The sequence below is a fragment of the Ruditapes philippinarum genome, unplaced genomic scaffold (genome assembly GCF_026571515.1).
Source record: "Ruditapes philippinarum isolate M1 unplaced genomic scaffold, ASM2657151v2 ctg3894_1_1_1_1, whole genome shotgun sequence".
In the NCBI taxonomy this organism is placed as follows: domain Eukaryota; kingdom Metazoa; phylum Mollusca; class Bivalvia; order Venerida; family Veneridae; genus Ruditapes; species Ruditapes philippinarum.
The window spans coordinates 33,571-53,399 of NW_026859779.1; the positions used below are offsets into that span (position 1 = coordinate 33,571).

Genomic DNA, 19,829 nt, shown 5'->3' on the forward strand with positions numbered 1-19,829 from the left:
TGTCCGTAAGACAGCGCGCTCGACTTTTTTATTGCTTGCCAATAAAAAAAGTTTTTGCAGTAAAAGGCAATACAAGAATCTCTGTATTTTTAAAGTGAACTAGTTGTTTGATACCCTTGAATATTACAGCAATGTTTATATGACATAATTTATGGTAAAGTGAACAAGTGGATAGGAATGAATTTTTTTAGATTTTTTAAGTTTTTTAGTGCTTGCCTATAATACAAAACATTGACAGTTAAGGGCCATAATTCAAATAAAATCTTTGACAGAATTACCTTCTCCTGGACATGTTTGGGAATCATGATTGTAAACAAGTATTCCAACTTTCAAATTAATATCTCAAACAGTTCAGTCAAAAAGTGGACTGGTACTAAAAACTTAACCAAGATTCTAAGTCGATAAAAGGCCTTAATTTTTAAAACAAATCCTTGACAGAGTTACCTTCTCTTGCGTACAGATGGGGGTAATGATGTGAAATAGCATTAAAAGTTTCAAAGCAATATCTCAAAGGGTTAAGGCAATAAGTGGATTTTACCCATATTCAATGTATTTTCTAAGTCAAAAAGGGGCATAATTCTGTCAAAAACCTTGACAGAGTTATGTCCTCTTGTCTGTTGATGAAGGTCGTGATGGTAAACAAGTATGGTCAGTTTCAAAGCAATACCTCCAATGGTTTTGAAATAAAGTGAGGTGGTACAAAAAACTTAACCAAGCTCAATACACTTTCTAAGTCAAAAAAGGGCCATAATTCTGTCAAAAACCTTGACAGAGTTATGTACTCTTGTCTGTAGATGGAGGTTATGATGGTGAACAAGTATGGTAAGTTTCAAAGCCATACTTGTAATACTTCTGAAATAAAGTGGGGTGGTACGAAAAACTTAACCAAGGTGTGACGCCAACGCTAACGCCGACGCCGACGCCGGGGCGAGTAGGATAGCTCCCCTTTTCATAGAAAAGTCGAGCTAAAAATGAGTAACAAAAGAAACTATAATGGCACATACACTTCTTATGCAAAATTAGAAAAAAAAATGAAATAAAAAATAATGTCTGATCAATATATAATGATCAATTCATAACAATATTACAGTAAATACCCTAATAAACAGACTTTTACATAATATTTATAGAATTATCATCCTAAATTTTCTAGCATAGCAGGCAGAATATTTAGTTAAATCTTTACATAGAGAAAATTGCCTTTTATTTTTCTTATTTTTTACTAATACATGTTCTTAACGGAGTAAGTCCATGACAACATAATTAATTAATCTACATTAATCATTTTCTTGCGTTATTGTATTATAGTAAATTATATTATTCCCTAACAATTCAAAAGGAGTTTACAAGGGACTTTTAGACTGTCACCACAAAACAAGAATAAAACAGGATAAATTTTGTTCTTGATAAAATAAAGTTGAATGTGAAGCCCTTCAAAAAAGTTTTTTTTTCTTTAAAAAAAACACAATTTAAATGTTACAATACTAAAATATTATTATGATAAACAAAAATTTCAAACAAAATTTAAAATGGCATTAAGTGACGACCTTGATAAATTGACGGTGTTAACAGTGTATAAAATCTTGTAATATCGTCAAAGAGATTATATTTCTAAAATGATCAAAGTTACAATTTTAATGCACTAAAATCATGCAAATGAAAACACTAGAACAAATGACAAGAGGTTGGCTATATGACCTTGATAGTATAACATAAGTGAATAAATCAAGTTAATATATTAATGCTGTAAAATAAAATTGAGCCGCGTCACGACAAAACCAACATAAAGGGTTTGCTACCAGCATGGATTCAGACCTGCCTGCGCATCTGCGCAGTCTGATCAGGATCCATGCTGTTCGCTTACAAACCCTTTAGCAAGTAGAGAAACTGATAGCGAACAGCATGGATCCTGATCAGACTGTGCGGATGCACAGGCTGGTCTGGATCCATGCTGGTCTCAAACACACTATGTTGGTTTTGTCATGACGCGGCTCAAATATTATTATCACTTGTGATTACAGAGTGCTCTATGTAAATTTTAAAGAAGTCAATAGTAAAACACTAATGACTAAACTGAAAATATAAGTACCTATTAAAGTTGTTCAAAAGTAACCAGCAGTTATTTCTGCAGTATCTACTGGGTAGTGACTTTTGCCGGGGGTTGGACTTCCGGAAAGCATCAGACTTGTAGTACTTATGATAAAGCTTAGGTCTGCTTTTATGATCATTGAGAAAGTTGTAGATTTGATTGTATGCTGATTGGGGAAATGTGTAGATTGAAGAATTAATTAATTTAATTCCCTTCTTAAATATAAATCAGCATAATAAATCAATTGTTCAAGTTATAATATATTATAATCATTGTATTTTAATTTGAGAAGCTGTCTTGACAAATATATTAATTTATTTTCATAATTAAAGTAATTAAATACATTTTGAGATTTAAACTTAAAATAAGGAATGTTAAAAACAAACTTAAAAACTAACATTTGGTAAAAAATAAAAAGCATGTAGAGTGGCTTTACATTTTGCCTCAAAAACTTCTATAGAAAAAAAACTAACAACAAATAATAATATCAATGAGCGGAATAAGAATAAAATTATGCAAAAATGAAAGTAAAATTATGCATTTATGTATGCATAACTGTATCCACAGATAACAACAGTTATGCATAAATGAGAGTCAAGTTATGCATAAATGAGCATATCTTAATGCATAAATGAACATAGAGTCATGTATAAATGAGAATACAGTTATGCATAACCAAAAACAGTGTTATGCATAAATGAGCATACAAGTATGCACAATTGAAAACAAAACTTGTGCACTGAACATCAAAGTGTATCAAAATTTGTGAGTAGCAACAAAACTGAGAAATACTGTTTCTTTGAATGATAAAAACATTATTTACAACCACTTAATATAGCTTGAGGAAAATTAACAAAAATGTACACATTTTTCAATATAATATAAGCAAAATGATGGAAACAACAAGGTAAAAACTCTTGTTCAATGTGAACATGTTCTTTGAATAACAAAAATCCTAATGAGATTTGAAGTTGGACAACAACACATACAAGGTGATCATTTCAGGCACTAGAGTCTACCTGGTAAAACAATGTTGACATAACTTATTTTGTCTTATGCAGAAATGCAAAAACTCTAACCAATGTCTTTTTGTATTAATTTGTAGTTATCATGGTATACCATTTCTGGCTACATAGTTATGAGAGAATAACAAGAGAAAACTGAATCACTGTTCCTGTGAAGCATTCAATTTTTTTCTTTGCCTTGTAACTTATCACTTTTACTGTACTTATTCCAATAAGCTCTATTAACAGTAATAAATGTATCATAATCATTCAATCTGACGATAATAATTTTTATAATAATAATGTTACATTTGTATATATATAAACTCATTGGTACATTTCTTTGATCTGATATACATATATACACAGAAATTGATTATATATCAAGAGTATTTGGGAAAATACAAGATGAAAGAAAAAATAATACATTTATATTAAGTCATTATAGAAAGTAAAATATATGACATATAATCTCAATATACAATTATATACTGGGAAGAAATGCAACCTTTTGTTCATAATACTTTCATTGGAAATCATAATTATTCATTTTCTGGTCTATACAGTTAAATATAGATATAAAACAAAAAATACCGTACAATCTGTTATAAGGGCACCTATCATTAACATAGTCCTATGCATTTCAACTAAAAAACTGGAAAAAAATAATTAAGAGATAAAATATACAGCAATTCATCAAGCAACAGAATTGCTCCATGTATTAGGCAACATTAACTTCTGTAAATCAACATATGTAATGCCTGGTACAATTGTTTTAAAAGAAAATTTGTAATTATTGAACTACAAAAAATAAATGCCATCTTTAGAAACAGTATTTCTCTCAAAGTTATTGAGAATCTTAGGTTTTTTTCCAGTATTTTTCTAAAATAAACATAATTTTTCATAATTCTAAGTGCAAATTTATCAAAGTTAAAATTTAAAGAACAATTATAGTTCAATTAATCAAAGACAGGTACTTTCGATAATTATCTTTAATTTCTTAAAAAAGATCTTTTAATCAAAAAGTAAAGAGAAATAACAGATGGCCAATACTAAAATACCAACGATAACATTCACCTTAGTGCAGTAATGAGTGCAGTAATGTTGTAACTATTGTTTCAAAATAGGAGTTAATTAACCGATTGCTGCAATAAAGTGATGAAATTTAAATAAATGCATATAGTTAATAATAAACATAGCGATGGTGCACATTTTTAATTACCCTGATTCTAATCTGACCTTTTAATATGGAAAGCACAATTGGCAAATATACAAAACAAGTCTTTTTTAATACACAAATGGTCTCTTAACAAAGGTCAATTGAAACCACACATGAAATTTTAAATGAAAAGAAAACTATTTGCTCAAGAAATAAGATCTTCTAATTGAAGTGGCCACATTCTATATTCAGTACAGAGACAGGACTTTTAAAAAATAAAGATTCACTTGATCTGTTAATGTAGAAATAAAACAGTTTGCTCAAGAGCATAATCTTCTTAACCTATGTGGCATTTATAATAATTCTCATAGAGTATTGAGACGCTGCTGCCTTTTTAACAAAGTCTGCCTTTAAACAGAGGTTAATTTTACATATACAATTTCAGAGATGTCTAAATTATAGTAGAGACTTAAGAGATTCTTTTCAAAGGATGTGGACTCTATGTGGATATTATCTTTATGAATGGGAGGTACCTCTTTAATAGAAGTGTAATTGTCAGACAAATTTGCTGTAAAAAAACAACAATCTGTTATATATAGTATAAAGCAGAATATACATACTGTATCCCATACAGCCTCTTAAGAAATAGGAAGTTTAAAAACTGGACTTTTACAGCAAGGCAAGCCTATGTGTCTTCTTACTTTCTATAGATTTACAACACTTTAGTTATTAGTCAACAATTTATATACAGCAATATAAATCATTGTTACTTGTAAATCATTTCAAGTTTTCTACGTCTTAAAGTAAATATTGTATAATATGTAGGTCTTCCCCTTCAAAATGTTCATTTATCACTGCCTACCTTTTAAGTGTAAGTTGGTCATAAATAATTGTACAGTTAAATGTTAACAAGATAATGTCTTGTACTTTTTTATCTATTGTCACAAAGCTTTTAAAATGCTTAAATGTTCATTAATGGGGATAAATAAGTACAACCATTATTCATTGTTGCTGGGTGTTTTGTTTTTTTGTGAAAAAAAAAAATGAATACAAAATAAGATATCTAAAGTATGCTCAGTTTTTGACAGGTTACAATCATAATGTAAAATTGCTTCCCTGTATTGTAAAAAATCTTTACCAAAATCATAGAAAAATGTCTTCTGTATTGCAATAAAAGTCTAAAAACACTAACAGGAGACCAACATTGCTCTGTCAATGATTATTTCTAGCGATGAAGTATGGTGACCTAATTAGTGACATGGCCAAATTGATTTGCTTTGTGAAATGGCACAATTTTATTTTAAAAGGCAAATAGTTTGAAGCAATTTTAACACTAGGCCAATCATCATGATTCCTCATTTGACAACAGTACTGGTTTGTTCCAGGAAGCCAACTCAACAGTGATTAATATAAGTTGCAAGAACTTTTTTTGCAACCATTAGCTAAAACAATTATATTTAAACTAACATAACTGTAATCTTTTTCTTTTTGTTTCACATGATATAGGTTAATAATATATCATGCACTTAAAACGTGATGACAAAAGATAAAATCCTGGGTCCAATAAATCAATCACTATAAAAAAATCAGTCAAGAATGAATTGAATAAAAAAAATATATTTGTACATCAAATAACCCTGAAAACTTGATATTTCTCCAAGTTTTAGTCCACCCTTAATTACTATCAATGCCTTAAAAGGTAACTAATGCCATAACTGTTTCAGATAGAATATCTTCAAGTGTATTTATAATACCTTAACTATGCACCTATCTTATTGTGTGTGCCATTAATTAGGTCAAACTGTCCTAAATACATTATCATAACTTAATTGACCATTACACAAAGCCTTGGTTCATTTTTGTTGTTGTCTTACAATATTACAAAAATAATTTTGTTATGTGTGTGTTTCAGTAGGAGTGCTAAAAAGATTAAGAAATATGATGAAAAACTGCACTTATCAAATTGTAATGTTAAAAGCATAAATCCTGAAGTGTTTAGTGCATAACATTGTGAAACAAAGTTTTAAAAAATGGGAAACAATAATTTTTATTTGCTTAATCTTCAGATACTTAACTTTCAACAAGAAATAAAAAATCACATGGCAATGATTCCTTTTCACATTTCTAAAGATCATTTAGACTTTTAAAATTCTGTTCATTTTTTTTGAAGGCTATATTCACTTTAGTAAAGACCAAAATTACACTTTTCTCATACAGTTTTTATAATGAAAACACACCTTTCTTCACATAAAACCCTTTGTTTATAATTTCTACCTTCTATTAAAACTGACTTAAATATTTCTAATTCTATTTTCTAACAAAATTGACTAAAAGTAACAACAATTAACAATTTTAACAATTTGTTTACCAACATATAAATATGGCATCAAAAATGAGCATTAAGTTGGTACAACAACAATGACTTACAGAATATACTATACTTACTATAGACTTAATACAGTAGACTCTGTAGAAAAGAATTAATAACTAACAAAATGTTGTTGTAAACTATAGATTTATAGTCACCCCGTGTGAAAGACCACCACAGTATAAAGACCAAACAAAGAAAAACCTCCTACTAACAGCCTCTGGTCTTTGAGCACAAGTCTGACTATAATATGAGCTGTGTCATGACAAAACAAACATAGTGGGTTTGCGACCAGCATGGATCCAAACCAGCCTGCGCATCTGCGCAGTCTGATCAGGATCCATGCTGTTGCTATCAGTTTCTCTACTTGTTATAGGGTTTTTAAGCGAACAGCATGGATCCTGATCAGACTGCGCAGATGCTCAGGCTGGTCTGGATCCATGATGGTTGGTTTTATCATGGCGCAGCTCATATGAATTGTGGCTTCTTCCTCATAAAAATGAGGGTGTTCAATCACTTTAAAAGGGACATTCTCTGTGGCCTCGCCCGGGCAAGAAAAGAAACACTTAATAAAATACATTTCAACTAACATCACAATTTTGTGACTTGACAATCTATATAACCTTAAACATCATTGTAAAGCATAAAAAATATCCTAGAAAACAAGAAAATACAAATATTTAGTCTAGTTATTATGCTACATTCTTTTCACTGTTTTTGATTTTAATTTTGACAAATTAAATTAATCTCATACTTTTACAAAAATAACCCTTCTTAAGCAGTCATATGATATTTGTTTAAATAAACTACTAAAGATTCTTACACAAGTTATTGATTTAGACACTTAAACATTAAAAGAATTAGAACATTTCGTAATAACAGTTTTCTTTCGATGCAACTTTAAAACACCACTTTTTTACCCTGAATAACTTTTGTTCTGGCACATTTAAACGGTGAATCTAGGTAAATCCATGTGTAGACCAGTCTATTAAGTAGAACCATTTTGATTGGCTGGATATGCTCATAATGTCCTTTACTGACCAATGACATATCAGCTCTCTTACAGTAGAAACTAACTTATTTATTAGAAACCATGGAAACTATTTTACCAATGAGTGAGATTCAGAAAATAGGACAGACAAGTCAAAATAATGATTTATAATAATAACTTTAAATAAATGGAATAATAAATTTGATCATCATTGCTATATCTTCTATTATAAAACTTCCAAGATTTAGGAAATAAATTTGTTCAAATTTTGTGTGGTGCTCGATATTATTCTAACATTTTGTTAAATACTTTCTGTACTAACATACTATTACACAAAAATCTTGAAAACAAGCTTTTTCATTCAATTAAGTGAAACCTCGCAAATTTAGTTTGCAAATATAAAATATCATACAGCAAGGTTTTCTGCTAGTGAATGCATGCCTCTGGAAATATCATGCATTTCCCTGAAAGCAAGCAAAGGTATGGACCAATAAAAGTGCTAAATCAAGTAGCCCTGAAAATGTCTAGATACACAGAAGCTCTGGGAAGAAGAATTGTTCAAATATTCCAATGAAAAACATGTAAGGTAAAAATATTGGCGACCTGTGAGAGAACCAAGCAGAATCGACCCTATTATAAAACAGGGTATCGTTGCATTTTTTTTATAAATATATGGGGGGGATGTTTGTTTATATCACAAGACGAGACAAATAGCATGCACCAGATCACAAATCCTGAGAATATCAACTCACTCCATCGTCATGTTTATCATGTTTATCTTGTTTATCATGTTTATCGCAATGTTTTTTATTTGACTCTAGCGTCATCACTACAATCTCATCCGTACTTGAATAATTTGGCGGAGGAATTTTTTCTATCTGACTGTATGGAGGGGGAAATCTCGGCAACGTCGTAGAATTAATTGAACTTCCTGAACCGAGCGTATACGGAGGAGGTCCAGGGTGCGGACATGTGGTGTCATCTCCAAGGTAAGGTGGTGGGGCTGTGACCACTGACTCAGGTATGATCACTATTGGGGCAAGGGAGTCTCCTGTAAAAATAAAATGCAATCTATTATTGATATGAATGGTAAAATACGTTGTTAACAAGATAATTATTTTTTCACTTTTAATAAGATATTTATTAAAATACATTTTTTAAATAATGCCAGTTTTATGACTTAAATGCAACTTGGTAATTTTTTTTACAATCTTATTACAAGTGAAGAGAAAGACAAGTAAACATTCAACATAGCTTCTACTACTTTTTTTTCCTTTTATGGAAATATCATAAAACAAAAAAACAAAAATAAAAAAACACTTAAGTGTTAAAAGAGCAATTATGGTTTTGAATACCATATTCATGATTAAAAAAAAATGCGAACTTAATCTGCAAGTACAAAAGGCGAAAATTTTTAAGAAGAAGTCTAAGAAATATCTTAGACTGAATATCATAGTACAGCTTCAATGATATCCTTTGATGTCCTATTTTTATCTCTCTCTACAACAATGGTATGACAATTCTGACACACTAAAAATCAACATATCTGGCTTCTTATTGATTAGTCACATAGCAAAACTTTGTTAACATTACAGAGTCTGGTCGGCAGGCACTTCCATGCTACAACAGCTTGGCCATACACAACACTTTTTTTTGTTTCTAATTTATATCCAATAAACCCAGGTCCATGACTTAACCATAATCAACTGGCCATTAATGAAAAATATTACAATGTTATTTGGGTATCTTTTACAGTGTGTTTTCCTATTAACACTTTTTCCATCACCAGTATTACCGTAGCAATCCTTTACTAATATTTTACAAGTGTTCCTGGATTCTGTACTAGCACTTAACTTTTTTCCCCACAAGTAAGTAACAACTTTGCAACATTTATCATTTGAAACAGCAGTGGAGAATGATTGACATTATAAATGTACAAACTATTTTCAACCAAACTTACACAAGCACAAACCTCACCAAAAATCCAAGCTCATGTACTGCAATCAATAGACTAAAAGCACTTGCTGTGCAGGGACTGCGTTGACTTTAAGGAGTGACAAAATGATTTTTTTTTCCATGCTACTAGAAGAGGTTGTTTTTTTTCCATTCTACATTTTTTCTGAATAATTATGAAAAAGGTAATGGGATATACAGTAAAAGACCACATATATTACAACTTTTTAATAGCAAGTGATATTTTTCATTTTAACAGAAAATATTCTGACCTGTAAGCTGCCTATATCGTCTTCCAGAGCGTCTTCTGCGAGCATGTGGACGTGTTCTGTCGGTTTGTGTTTGAACGAACAACTGTGACATCATATATCGACGGCGTAACCAATAAAATGCAATACATGCTGATAATATTAGAATTAGTACACATAACCTGCAAGAAAAGAAAAAAAAGTAAAACTTTAGTGAAATCTATAGCACTTTATACTTTAGAAGAAAATTTTCAAACATTCTATTTTAATCAAATTTATCACTTGAATTTTGAGTTACAGCAGCTTTAATGATGTGTCTTATAATGTCATCAGCTTAGAGAAAGGACAAAACAAGAACAAGTCATATCTAAGCGGAGACTGGATTTGCAAAATCAACTTTGTGCACTATTTCAGACAGGAACAAGCACCTGATAAGAACTACCAATGTTCCATAAGCTAACTGGATAGCTTCCTCACAAATGTAAAATGATTTTTGATAAATACATGTAGATTCCCTCTCAATACAAATGATCTTGCTTCAAGATAAAATGTCCTCCATTTGGCCTTTTGTGACAGGTTCATCTGTATCTTTGCAAGTACTTTTTAGGAGTACCCAACATGCTTGTTTTACAGTATATCAAATATCTAAATCAGAGTTCTTTCATCTATTGAAATGTAGACTAAATTGCATGTATATAAACTGAAAAAGAAATCAAGAAAATAATGATGTGCAGATTTCATTTCAAATGTAAATAATATCTCAGAATTTTCAAATTTTGCTGAGTCATTGATTATTAAAAGTTTTCATACCAGAAGTACCACAGTTTGTAGAACTCATCAATATTCTCACAACATTTGTCCCCACAACAATACTGGAAGGCACTGCAACTGAAAATAATATATAATATATAATTCTTCTTCTTCTTCTTCTTCTTCTTCTTCTTTACCAGATAATGCTTATAGTTGGAAAGTTATATATACCAAGATTGCTTATAACTGGCCTTAAAGTACAGCTGAAAGTCATATATACCAAGATTGCTTACAGTTGTCCTAGAAATACTCTTGAGAGTCATATATATATATACCAAGATTGCTTATAGTAACGGCCTAGAAGTACAGCTGAAAGTCAGAAATTATGAAATTAAACTTTTCCAGAAATCAAACAATAATTTTTTTATTAATGAGAGGCAGTACATATATACTTTGATGACTAAAACACATTTCTCTCTTTATGTCATATCAACATAGAGTACTTCCTTTGTGAAATAAATGTTTCATATAAACATACACATGACTTTATAAACAATGGTCTTCTGAATCATTGTTGTTGCCAACTTTTTTCCCCCCTATGTGAATAAAAATAAGCATGATTGATATATATAAAAAAAAAAAAACTTACTAAAAGTGTGATGTTTTTCCAAAGCCTGTCTTGTGCCAACAGTATTTACAATCAGCCTGAAAAAACACAACAAAAGGCATTGTCATAGTATAAAAAAGGTCACTCTGATTAAGGAAAATTCTTATGACTGAGGCAGTATTGTGATTCCAACGCCAATTTTTTTTTTTACAGTTTTTTTGTCATGTCAAGAAATGGTTGGTACTTAAACATTAGAGCGGTCCTCAAAATTGGTTTATTCAGAATTTATTTTTGATTAAGTAGGAAGCCATAAAGCTTTTAAAAAAATGCTCTTGAACATGTTCCAAGATAACCAGCCAGTTAAGTGAGCATTACGAGTGTAATTGTTTGTTTTTTCTATGTAGGATTTTTATTACATGTGACGATCCACATGACAACAGATTTTTTTAATGTCCATGTGACAAGCATTTCTCACACAGTCAAGATTTCTAGAATGACATTTTAAACACTCCTGTAACAGTAATTTCTTTCATAATTCATATACTTAATTACAAAATCAGAAATTTAGTAAGATCACTTAATGGCAAAGTGCTTAATTGAAAAGCATTCAATGCCTATGATTTGAACTTGTACAATGTAAATCAGTAGACTCCAAAGACCCCAGTGAGCTAATATTATAAGTAGCCAGTATTTGAAAAATATCAAGTAGTTCAGACTTTCATAGGGTAAAAATTTCTTGATCTCACTCTTTAAAATTTAATTTAAATTCTCTTTTTTACCTGAACAACTTGACCAAATTTCAGGTAAATGAAAGCTGACCAAAAGCTTGTATCATTCTACAGTGATAACTTACAAGTATTGAAAAGTATTAAAAATATCAAACAGAAAATGTCTTAATTGTGGAAGTTGAACAGATTTTTCCTTAATTGGACTTATAAACCAAATTATCATCCTAATAACTTGTCAGTGAATGACCGAAATGGTACAATGAATAATAAATATGATATACTCAACATCAATTACTAAATGTTCTCTAATAAATGCTCATAGTAACCCTTTATAAATGCACCCACTTTTTGACAACAAAAAAAAAGAAAAGAAAACTGAGTTACAATGATGACAGCATTTTATTATAAACCCCCAAAAATTAGAACAAATTTTAACAAAGCTGGTGCTAAGTGGTAAATGCCTTGTTCTGGTAATTTACAAAATTGCAAGGATTTTGCTAGCTACCCCAAGTTCAAAACCCGTTGATTCCCTGAGCACTTATTGCATTGTAGTGATTGTACTGGTTTGTTAAAGTATTATTGGATTCAAGATGATTGTGTCTATAATGCTATTATGAAACTAAACATTCTTTTTATTTTGACTATCTTCAAGATTTTTTATTTACCCCTCTTTATACAATCGGGGTGTTTATTAGAGAAAATACAGTTGTTTATTTTGTTAAGATCTTCAAGCTAAAATGTTTGTTTGATTTGGGTTTTACGTCACACCCACACAGTACAAGTCATATGGCGATGCTCCAGGTTTACTGGTGGAGGAAGCCCTCAGGTGCCCTTTCGAGCAAAAACGTAATTACACATATAACCTCAATACACTGATACATTTAATGAAATATGAAATATTTTAAGTTTAATACATCGATTTAACACTTTCATGTATTATTTATATCATTTATCATGTCAATTGATCCACAACAGTGGTCTGTTATTGATATAGCCCGTTTTTAATCCCTACCTTACTAAATATCTTAAATAGATCTTTCCATCTTTCTTTCTTGACAAAAGCATATTCATCATTTTAAGGGTAAATTTCAAAATATATACCGACTTATTGACTTAATGACATATAGTGCAAAGTTATTTCTTAGTCTCAGCTGCACTGGTCACTTTGGTAGAATCCCTTGTCTCCAGTACATTATCAAGGGTTAATGCAGGCAAGAATAAATATGTCTAAATATTTATGATAAATTATTTTTTTGTGAGAATAAATTTCTTTTCAAATTTGAAAAAAAATCTAAAATATGCTTATAAAAGCTTAGAATTACATACCTTATATTTTCCTAGACACTGTATAATATCACTCATGATTTATTATTTATGTTCAGTTTACAAACTGAAAACTTTCCATGATTTTAAATTGAAATACAAAAGTAAAATAAACAGATTGTTTCTATCAATAGATGTTTTAGTATCCTTTAAACAAACAAGAAATTTATTGCTGATAGCAAAGTGCAATCTTCATATGTCTAGTTAAACTTACAAAATACATAAATATAGATAAAACTGCATTATAATATATAAACAAATAGAAATGACTGGATCATATTTTAAGTAACGAGACACCAGATCTAACTTTTGGTTTCACAATAAATAAACATTTATTACAGTGTTTACATATATCATAAGCATTTTTAGTGACTGGGAAACCCAAAAATGACACACAGGTGAAAACCAACTGTGGTATTCAATAAATTTAGATTTATTCATGATGTAAAAAAAAAGAATGAAAGAACAAAAGAATGTACAAAAGACAGAGCAGGAGCTAGAAAGTATACTTTATTTAACCAATCAAAATTGGGCTATGCATTAATTACAACATAAAAACACAATCAAAATAAAAAGAAAATAAATGCTTGATATTACTAAATATAACTATGAACATATTATATATAAATATCATTCTCCGCAGTTACAATATCTTGGCAGTAATAATATGCTAATCTACTTTCACTATAAAAAGAGCTGCTGAAATGACTTGTGTTTATTTTTAGTAACAATTTCTTCTCAGGTCTGCAACTACTAAATAAAACCTACCGGGTATTTTTACTATAATCAATTAAATCATAAGATGTAACCTGTAAAAATCTTTTATTCTTCATGCCAGAAGTAGTTAGCCCCTGATATTATGATTGAATGATATGGTGATATTAAATTTGTATTTAAAAAGGTGATGAAATTGTAATATTTGTATTTCATAAGCACTTAAAAGAAACCTGAAGTAAGCAATATAATTTAGTGTCCAACTTTATTTGTCATCCAATGAAAGCGCTGTATTTCTTAAAAATTCTGTGCGTTATTTTTTATAGAAAAACAAAAGTCGATACTATATCGAATACCGTTTATGGTCGACTTCTATTTTTCATAGTGCTTCATAGAACCGCGTTTGTAAAATATAGTAATTTGCATAAATTTGCACATGCACAGCCGCTTTTGTGGGTCGCTTTTGAATATTAATTAAGTAAAAATGACGTCAAAAGGTCAACCTACAATAATTTTGCATTTATTGATAAAGGATATACGTGCAGTTCAGTTGGCGATAAAGATACTGCATATGTAAAAGTAAAAACCAAGACAAAATGTCAATTAATTTTTTTATTACGAATGTAGAAAAAGGTCTTAATTAATTTGTGACTTAGAGGAAAGTTACGTGTGTCTCTTCACTATTTTCGGTAGACAGAAAGTGAAAGTAGACATTATGTTTTTTGAAAATATATTACGTGACCTTGTGTTAACACGTGATATTTAGTGTATACATGTATGAATAATATAAGATATTAGCTACGGAGTATCAGTTGTCCAACTAATCAAAGTATGTAAATCATATCAGGTAACAATTATCCAACTCATCATAAATGTTTTCCGAAAATAAATGTTTCAATATCAAGAAAATGGAATCTCGCATCATCCATATGCCACCCTTCATATTACAAAGGGGTACATGCGTCTTCGCGCGCAAAGTGACGTAAATCATGCATATTTATAAGGTCAAATTTAAACCCACCATTCAGGTATTTAATTAATAAAGCGGACAGGTACGTAGTGGCGTATTAAAATGAATATTAATAAGGCCAAATACAGTTTGACAATTAATATGTAAGTATTCATCCGTAGCTGTTCTACAGAAATTAGAAACAATCTCCGGTCGCCATCGCTCCCGTCGAAGTTTCTAATTTCTGTAGAACAACATGGATGAACACTAACATATACTTATTATATATATATATGTATAGGACTGTAAAGATGATGTCTTGCTGCATATAGGTGCTGTTACAGATCAGCTGCAGATATGCACCAGTACTAGGGGTGAAGTACTTAAAATACCAGTACCAGCAGGCAGTATCAGTACATGTACTTGCAAAATGAATGCAGTATGCACTGCAGCACAGTACCAGTATTTATATATGCCGTCTGGACTGAGCAGTGCTGAAATTTAATATATTAATTTAAGCTCAACAGTGTAGAAAGTCGGATATAACTGATTTATGCTGACTTTAGGCCAAACATGACATACTTTTAGCTAATCATGGCATACTTTTTGCCAAACATGACATACTTTTGTCTAAACATGACAAACTTTCGGCTAAACATGACATATTTTTGGCTGAACGTGACATACTTTGGCTAAACATTAAATCTAATGTCACATAAGCAAATATGGACAAGACTTATTTATAATGACAATGACCCAATGGCTGAGAGGCAGAAGACTACCACCCAGGTACTTCCACAAACACCAAGAAGTTATAGTTAAAGTATTTCAATGTAATCATAAATACTTTCCTTATCATAAATTTAGAAAAATTACAATCTTGGTATTCCATTCATATGAGTCACAAGCAATTAACATGCAGTTCCGTAAGTTATTTGATTTATAAATAGATAATAAAAAGATGCATCAATTTATTTAAGATAAGATTAAAACAGAGGACTGTGACAGCTTTCATATAACCACAGTGCACAGGACATAAAAGGTGTTCGATATAAAATGAAATATTTATCTTTTGTCAAAATACATGTATTTATTATTTTTGTAGTGAAGATACAATAGCAGTATATTTTAACCACTTCCCATAGAAGACCAGGCTGCACTTTTGTAAAGTCTGACCATATACATCTAGCTGTGCTGTTTCAGCATTTTGATTTAAATAATTCCTCAGTCAATATTGGTAGTTCAAAATTCAAAGAAAACTTTTCGACAAGTTCATCAAACAATTTTGCTACAGTAAACTTCCTTTATCATGTGATGACAGAAGTATTATAATTGGGAAAACTAACTAGAACACTGCCAGTTGGATGTTTTTTTGTTAAAAAAAGTTTTATTTTTTGTTTGACCTTGACCTTGGCACATAACACAATCAGGACAAGACTTTTTTGTTTATGTTTTCTGCAATATTTGCACTAGAATTATGAACCTTGTCACATATGATTGTCACATATGATGTGTTACATAAATTTAAAGTATAAAGTATATCCCCCAAGAATTAAAGAATTTATAAACTAAAAGTGTATATAAAGACACAGATGTCCCAATTAAATGTTAAATATGTGAAGACATTGAAAAAAGTTATGACAGGAGGGCGAAGTACTTAAAGTAGGTATTTTATAAACTTTTTTGCAATAAATTAAAACCTTTTACAGTAAGAGGACTGTTGACAAAAATATGAAAAGAAACTGTTGTTTTCATACATGTATGATTTGAGAGTCACTGTGAATAGACAAACAATTTCAAGTTTAGTGTGTACTGGAGCATAGAACTGGAAAATTATACAAAAGCAATCATTATTTTTATTGTCAAAGTAAAGCAATTATTATTACAATTGCTATTTTAGGTAACATTAGAACTCATTATGCTAAACACTTTCTGCAACTGACAATAAACTGAATAAATTCCATTGGTGCATAACAGTTACTGACCGAACAAGATTCTCTAACTGCTGACCTTTGACCTCTTAGTGTGACCTTGACTTTAAAGGTAGGCTACTATCTCATCATGCTTCACATGCATGAGTCCATGACAAGGTTTTTAAACACAACTCTGCCAGGGTTAAACATTCAAAGCATGGTCAGTCTGGCAAATGTTAACCACTTCTGGTGCCTGTTGATTAGGATAAATAAGTCTCTTGTGCACAATTATTTTTTGACATACATGTATTGTATTTCAAACCCTCAAGCACTTTACATGTATTTGCATTTTGATAAAACAAGGCAAAAACAATTTTAACTACTAATGAAATCTGGATGACCAAAGGTGTGTGTGTTGTCCATTTATCTTCTGTCCTATACATGTGCAACTGTTAATTTACTGCCTGAAAATCTTTGTTACCATGACCTTGCAGAGTCTTGACAAAAGGCCAGGGGTGACTTAAGGAAATTAAAATATGTGACAGTTTTGGAAATTTAAGGACTTCCTTTGCCAGCTTTTCATTTTTTTTTATTTTATTTTTTTTGGCATTGGAAAAAAAGTTACTTTAGATTTGAAATGGGGCTATTTTTGGGGGCAATAATGCCCTGCCTTGTATAACTTTCTTAAATTCTTATCACAGGCATTCAACTTATTTGTCTTGCCAATACTGGTCAAATTACTAGTATCATTAAATAATTACCAATTGATCATCAAGAAATAAAAATTATTACCAAGCATATATATTATACAATGTATGCAGGAAACTAGCGCTTGATAGTAATTTTGTTCTTGATGATCCACGGGAAAATTTTTTACAATAATTTGACCATTAAAATGATTAAATAGCAAGACAAAAAAAGTGTATGAAAACAAGATTGCATTTGAGAAAAATGCTATGCCACTGCATGGTTCAAATTTTATAGCTGTACATCAAAGGACAAGAAAGTAGGTCACATCATCAAAATCTAGGTCAAAGTTCAATTTTACAACTAAAACTGTGCACATGGTCAAAATGTCATTGCTGCACATCAAAGGACAAGAAAGTAGGTCACTGTCCCATAATTTTGACCCAAGGGTTTAATAACTATCTTGATACAGGTCCACCAAACAACATTTCAAGTCAAATATCTAAGCTATAGCTTTCTCCCATTCAGAAAACATTTGTTTTATTTTCTGTTTTTACTATGTGTACATAATGAGAATCACTGCCACCGGGCAGGGCCAATTTTTGACATTTGAACAACTTTGGTAGAGGACCTATAGATGATATTATATCAAACATCAAAGCTCTATGCCTTGAACCTTCAGATGAAAATTTTTTTTTTCACTATATGCACATAATGAAAATCAATGACCCCAGGGGCGGACCAATTTTGACCCCAGGGTTATAATTTGAACAATCTTGCTAAAGGTTCACTACACAATGTTTCATGCAAAATGTCTTAACTTTATTGTTTGTAAATTTAGAGAAGATGATTTTTTAAGTTTTAACTATATACATATAGGATAAACCTATGGCTCCCAGGGGCATATGTGTATAATTCAATGCCACAATTGTTGTACATTCCCAACCCTGAGATTGCAAAGTAAAGACAATATGATGGCAATATATACAGCATGTGAATTGATAAATTGTTGTATGTTTTATATTTTACTAAGAATATTACATCTCAAATAAGATATCCGGGTAAAATATAATACCTGAGGGTTTTCATTTTTATTTGAGGCAACAGATGCAGTGTCCAAAGAAAACAACCGATTTTGCCATTCAGAAGTCAATGATGATATTTTAATATACAGGCTGAAAATACAACAGATTTTAACAGCATTTTAACAGTTACAAATCTGTTGATAAGAAAAAAAAACCCCTGTAATATAGTATTATTTAACCATGCAGGAAGAGACAACACAAATTAGAACTTATCTTAATATACAGAGATGAATTGTTACAATTATAGCATGCTATGAAGGCTGAGCTTATCAGCGACTTAAATCCAAATTCTCAATATAGAACAAATGTATTAATATACATGTACACACATAAAGGGAAAACAGTTATTTGAAACATTAACAAGTAAGTTTAACAAGGCAGTCTGACTAGCCATGAGCTTTAATTAAATAGCCATATGCAGCAGGAAATTAAAAATTCAACATATTTTACAATAATCGCACTGAATTTCCTTGTTAAACAACATTGAATTTGAATCCTGACCCCTCTAAATATTTATGAGACTCAGAAAAATATGGGAAAGGTTCAATTTGTTGCCACACTTATGGGTAAATAAATATGTGATGGATTTTTATTTAGCAGCACCAAATAATTTCGAACTAATTGTTGCGGTATTTAGCAGAGAAATTACTATCTGACTCTCCTGTAATAAGGTGATTTTAAATGGTTTGAAGTTAAAACAATATTATGCTTTAAGTTATTTTTTATCACCATGGAAACATGTCTTTTTAAATGCATGGATAAGTAGCTTCAGAAGTTCAGTCATTCTTGCAAATTTATAACAATTTTAAACAAATCAATTTGTTCTTATTTTAAACTATGCATATGACATAGCATTAAGATAGTTTTTGTTATACTCTTTGCAGTTAAATATTAAAAGAAAAAAAAGATATTATTAATTTGACAACTGATTGACAGTGAGTGAATGTTCCATATATTAATCAGTGTTAGTGCCTAAAGAAAAAGCAAAAGAAACTATTTTGTTTGTCAAAGTAAATATGTGACACTATTTCATGCAAATACTTACAACTGTTATGTAGAAGAATGAGATAAAAGCAAAACGTAAAATCATTTCTGAAGCAGTGTAATATCCAATTTTTGACTTTGAAAATTTTCCAACATCTATTTCTGTCTGCTAGCTGTCAATAAATGGGCATCGTCAGAGGGATTCCGACCATTATTTGTTGTGCTTATTTTTACCTCCCTCGATAAGAATATTCTAAAGCGCATTATTAAGAACAAG

At 30.5% G+C, this 19,829-nt stretch overlaps 1 protein-coding gene across 2 annotated transcripts; it reads right to left on the minus strand.

The window, feature by feature from the left end:
* Nucleotides 1-5,022: 5,022 nt before the first annotated feature.
* On the minus strand, nt 5,023-19,767 carry LOC132757899 (WW domain binding protein VOPP1-like). Of its 2 annotated transcripts, none has more exons than XM_060749393.1 (5): nt 19,614-19,767; nt 11,212-11,267; nt 10,623-10,700; nt 9,837-9,994; nt 5,023-8,662 (listed from the first exon to the last, which is right to left on the minus strand). In XM_060749393.1, the coding sequence occupies exons 1-5, from the start codon at nt 19,656-19,658 to the stop codon at nt 8,355-8,357; spliced, it is 645 nt and encodes a 214-aa protein (XP_060605376.1). In that variant the 5' UTR covers nt 19,659-19,767; the 3' UTR covers nt 5,023-8,354. The 2 variants fall into 2 exon arrangements, with proteins under 2 accessions (XP_060605376.1, XP_060605377.1); XM_060749394.1 differs by lacking the exon at nt 19,614-19,767 and adding an exon at nt 13,224-13,436.
* Nucleotides 19,768-19,829: the final 62 nt, after the last annotated feature.

Bases quoted from the DNA above. Each gene is read 5' to 3' on its own strand.
- LOC132757899 (XM_060749393.1), bottom strand. From the start codon at position 19,658: ATGATTTTACGTTTTGCTTTTATCTCATTCTTCTACATAACAGTT. The intron at 11,268-19,613 runs GTAAGTATTTGC...GTGTTTTTTCAG, and splicing joins CATTCTTCTACATAACAGTT to GCTGATTGTAAATACTGTTG. The intron at 9,995-10,622 runs GTATGAAAACTT...CTTTTCTTGCAG, and splicing joins TACAAACTGTGGTACTTCTG to GTTATGTGTACTAATTCTAA.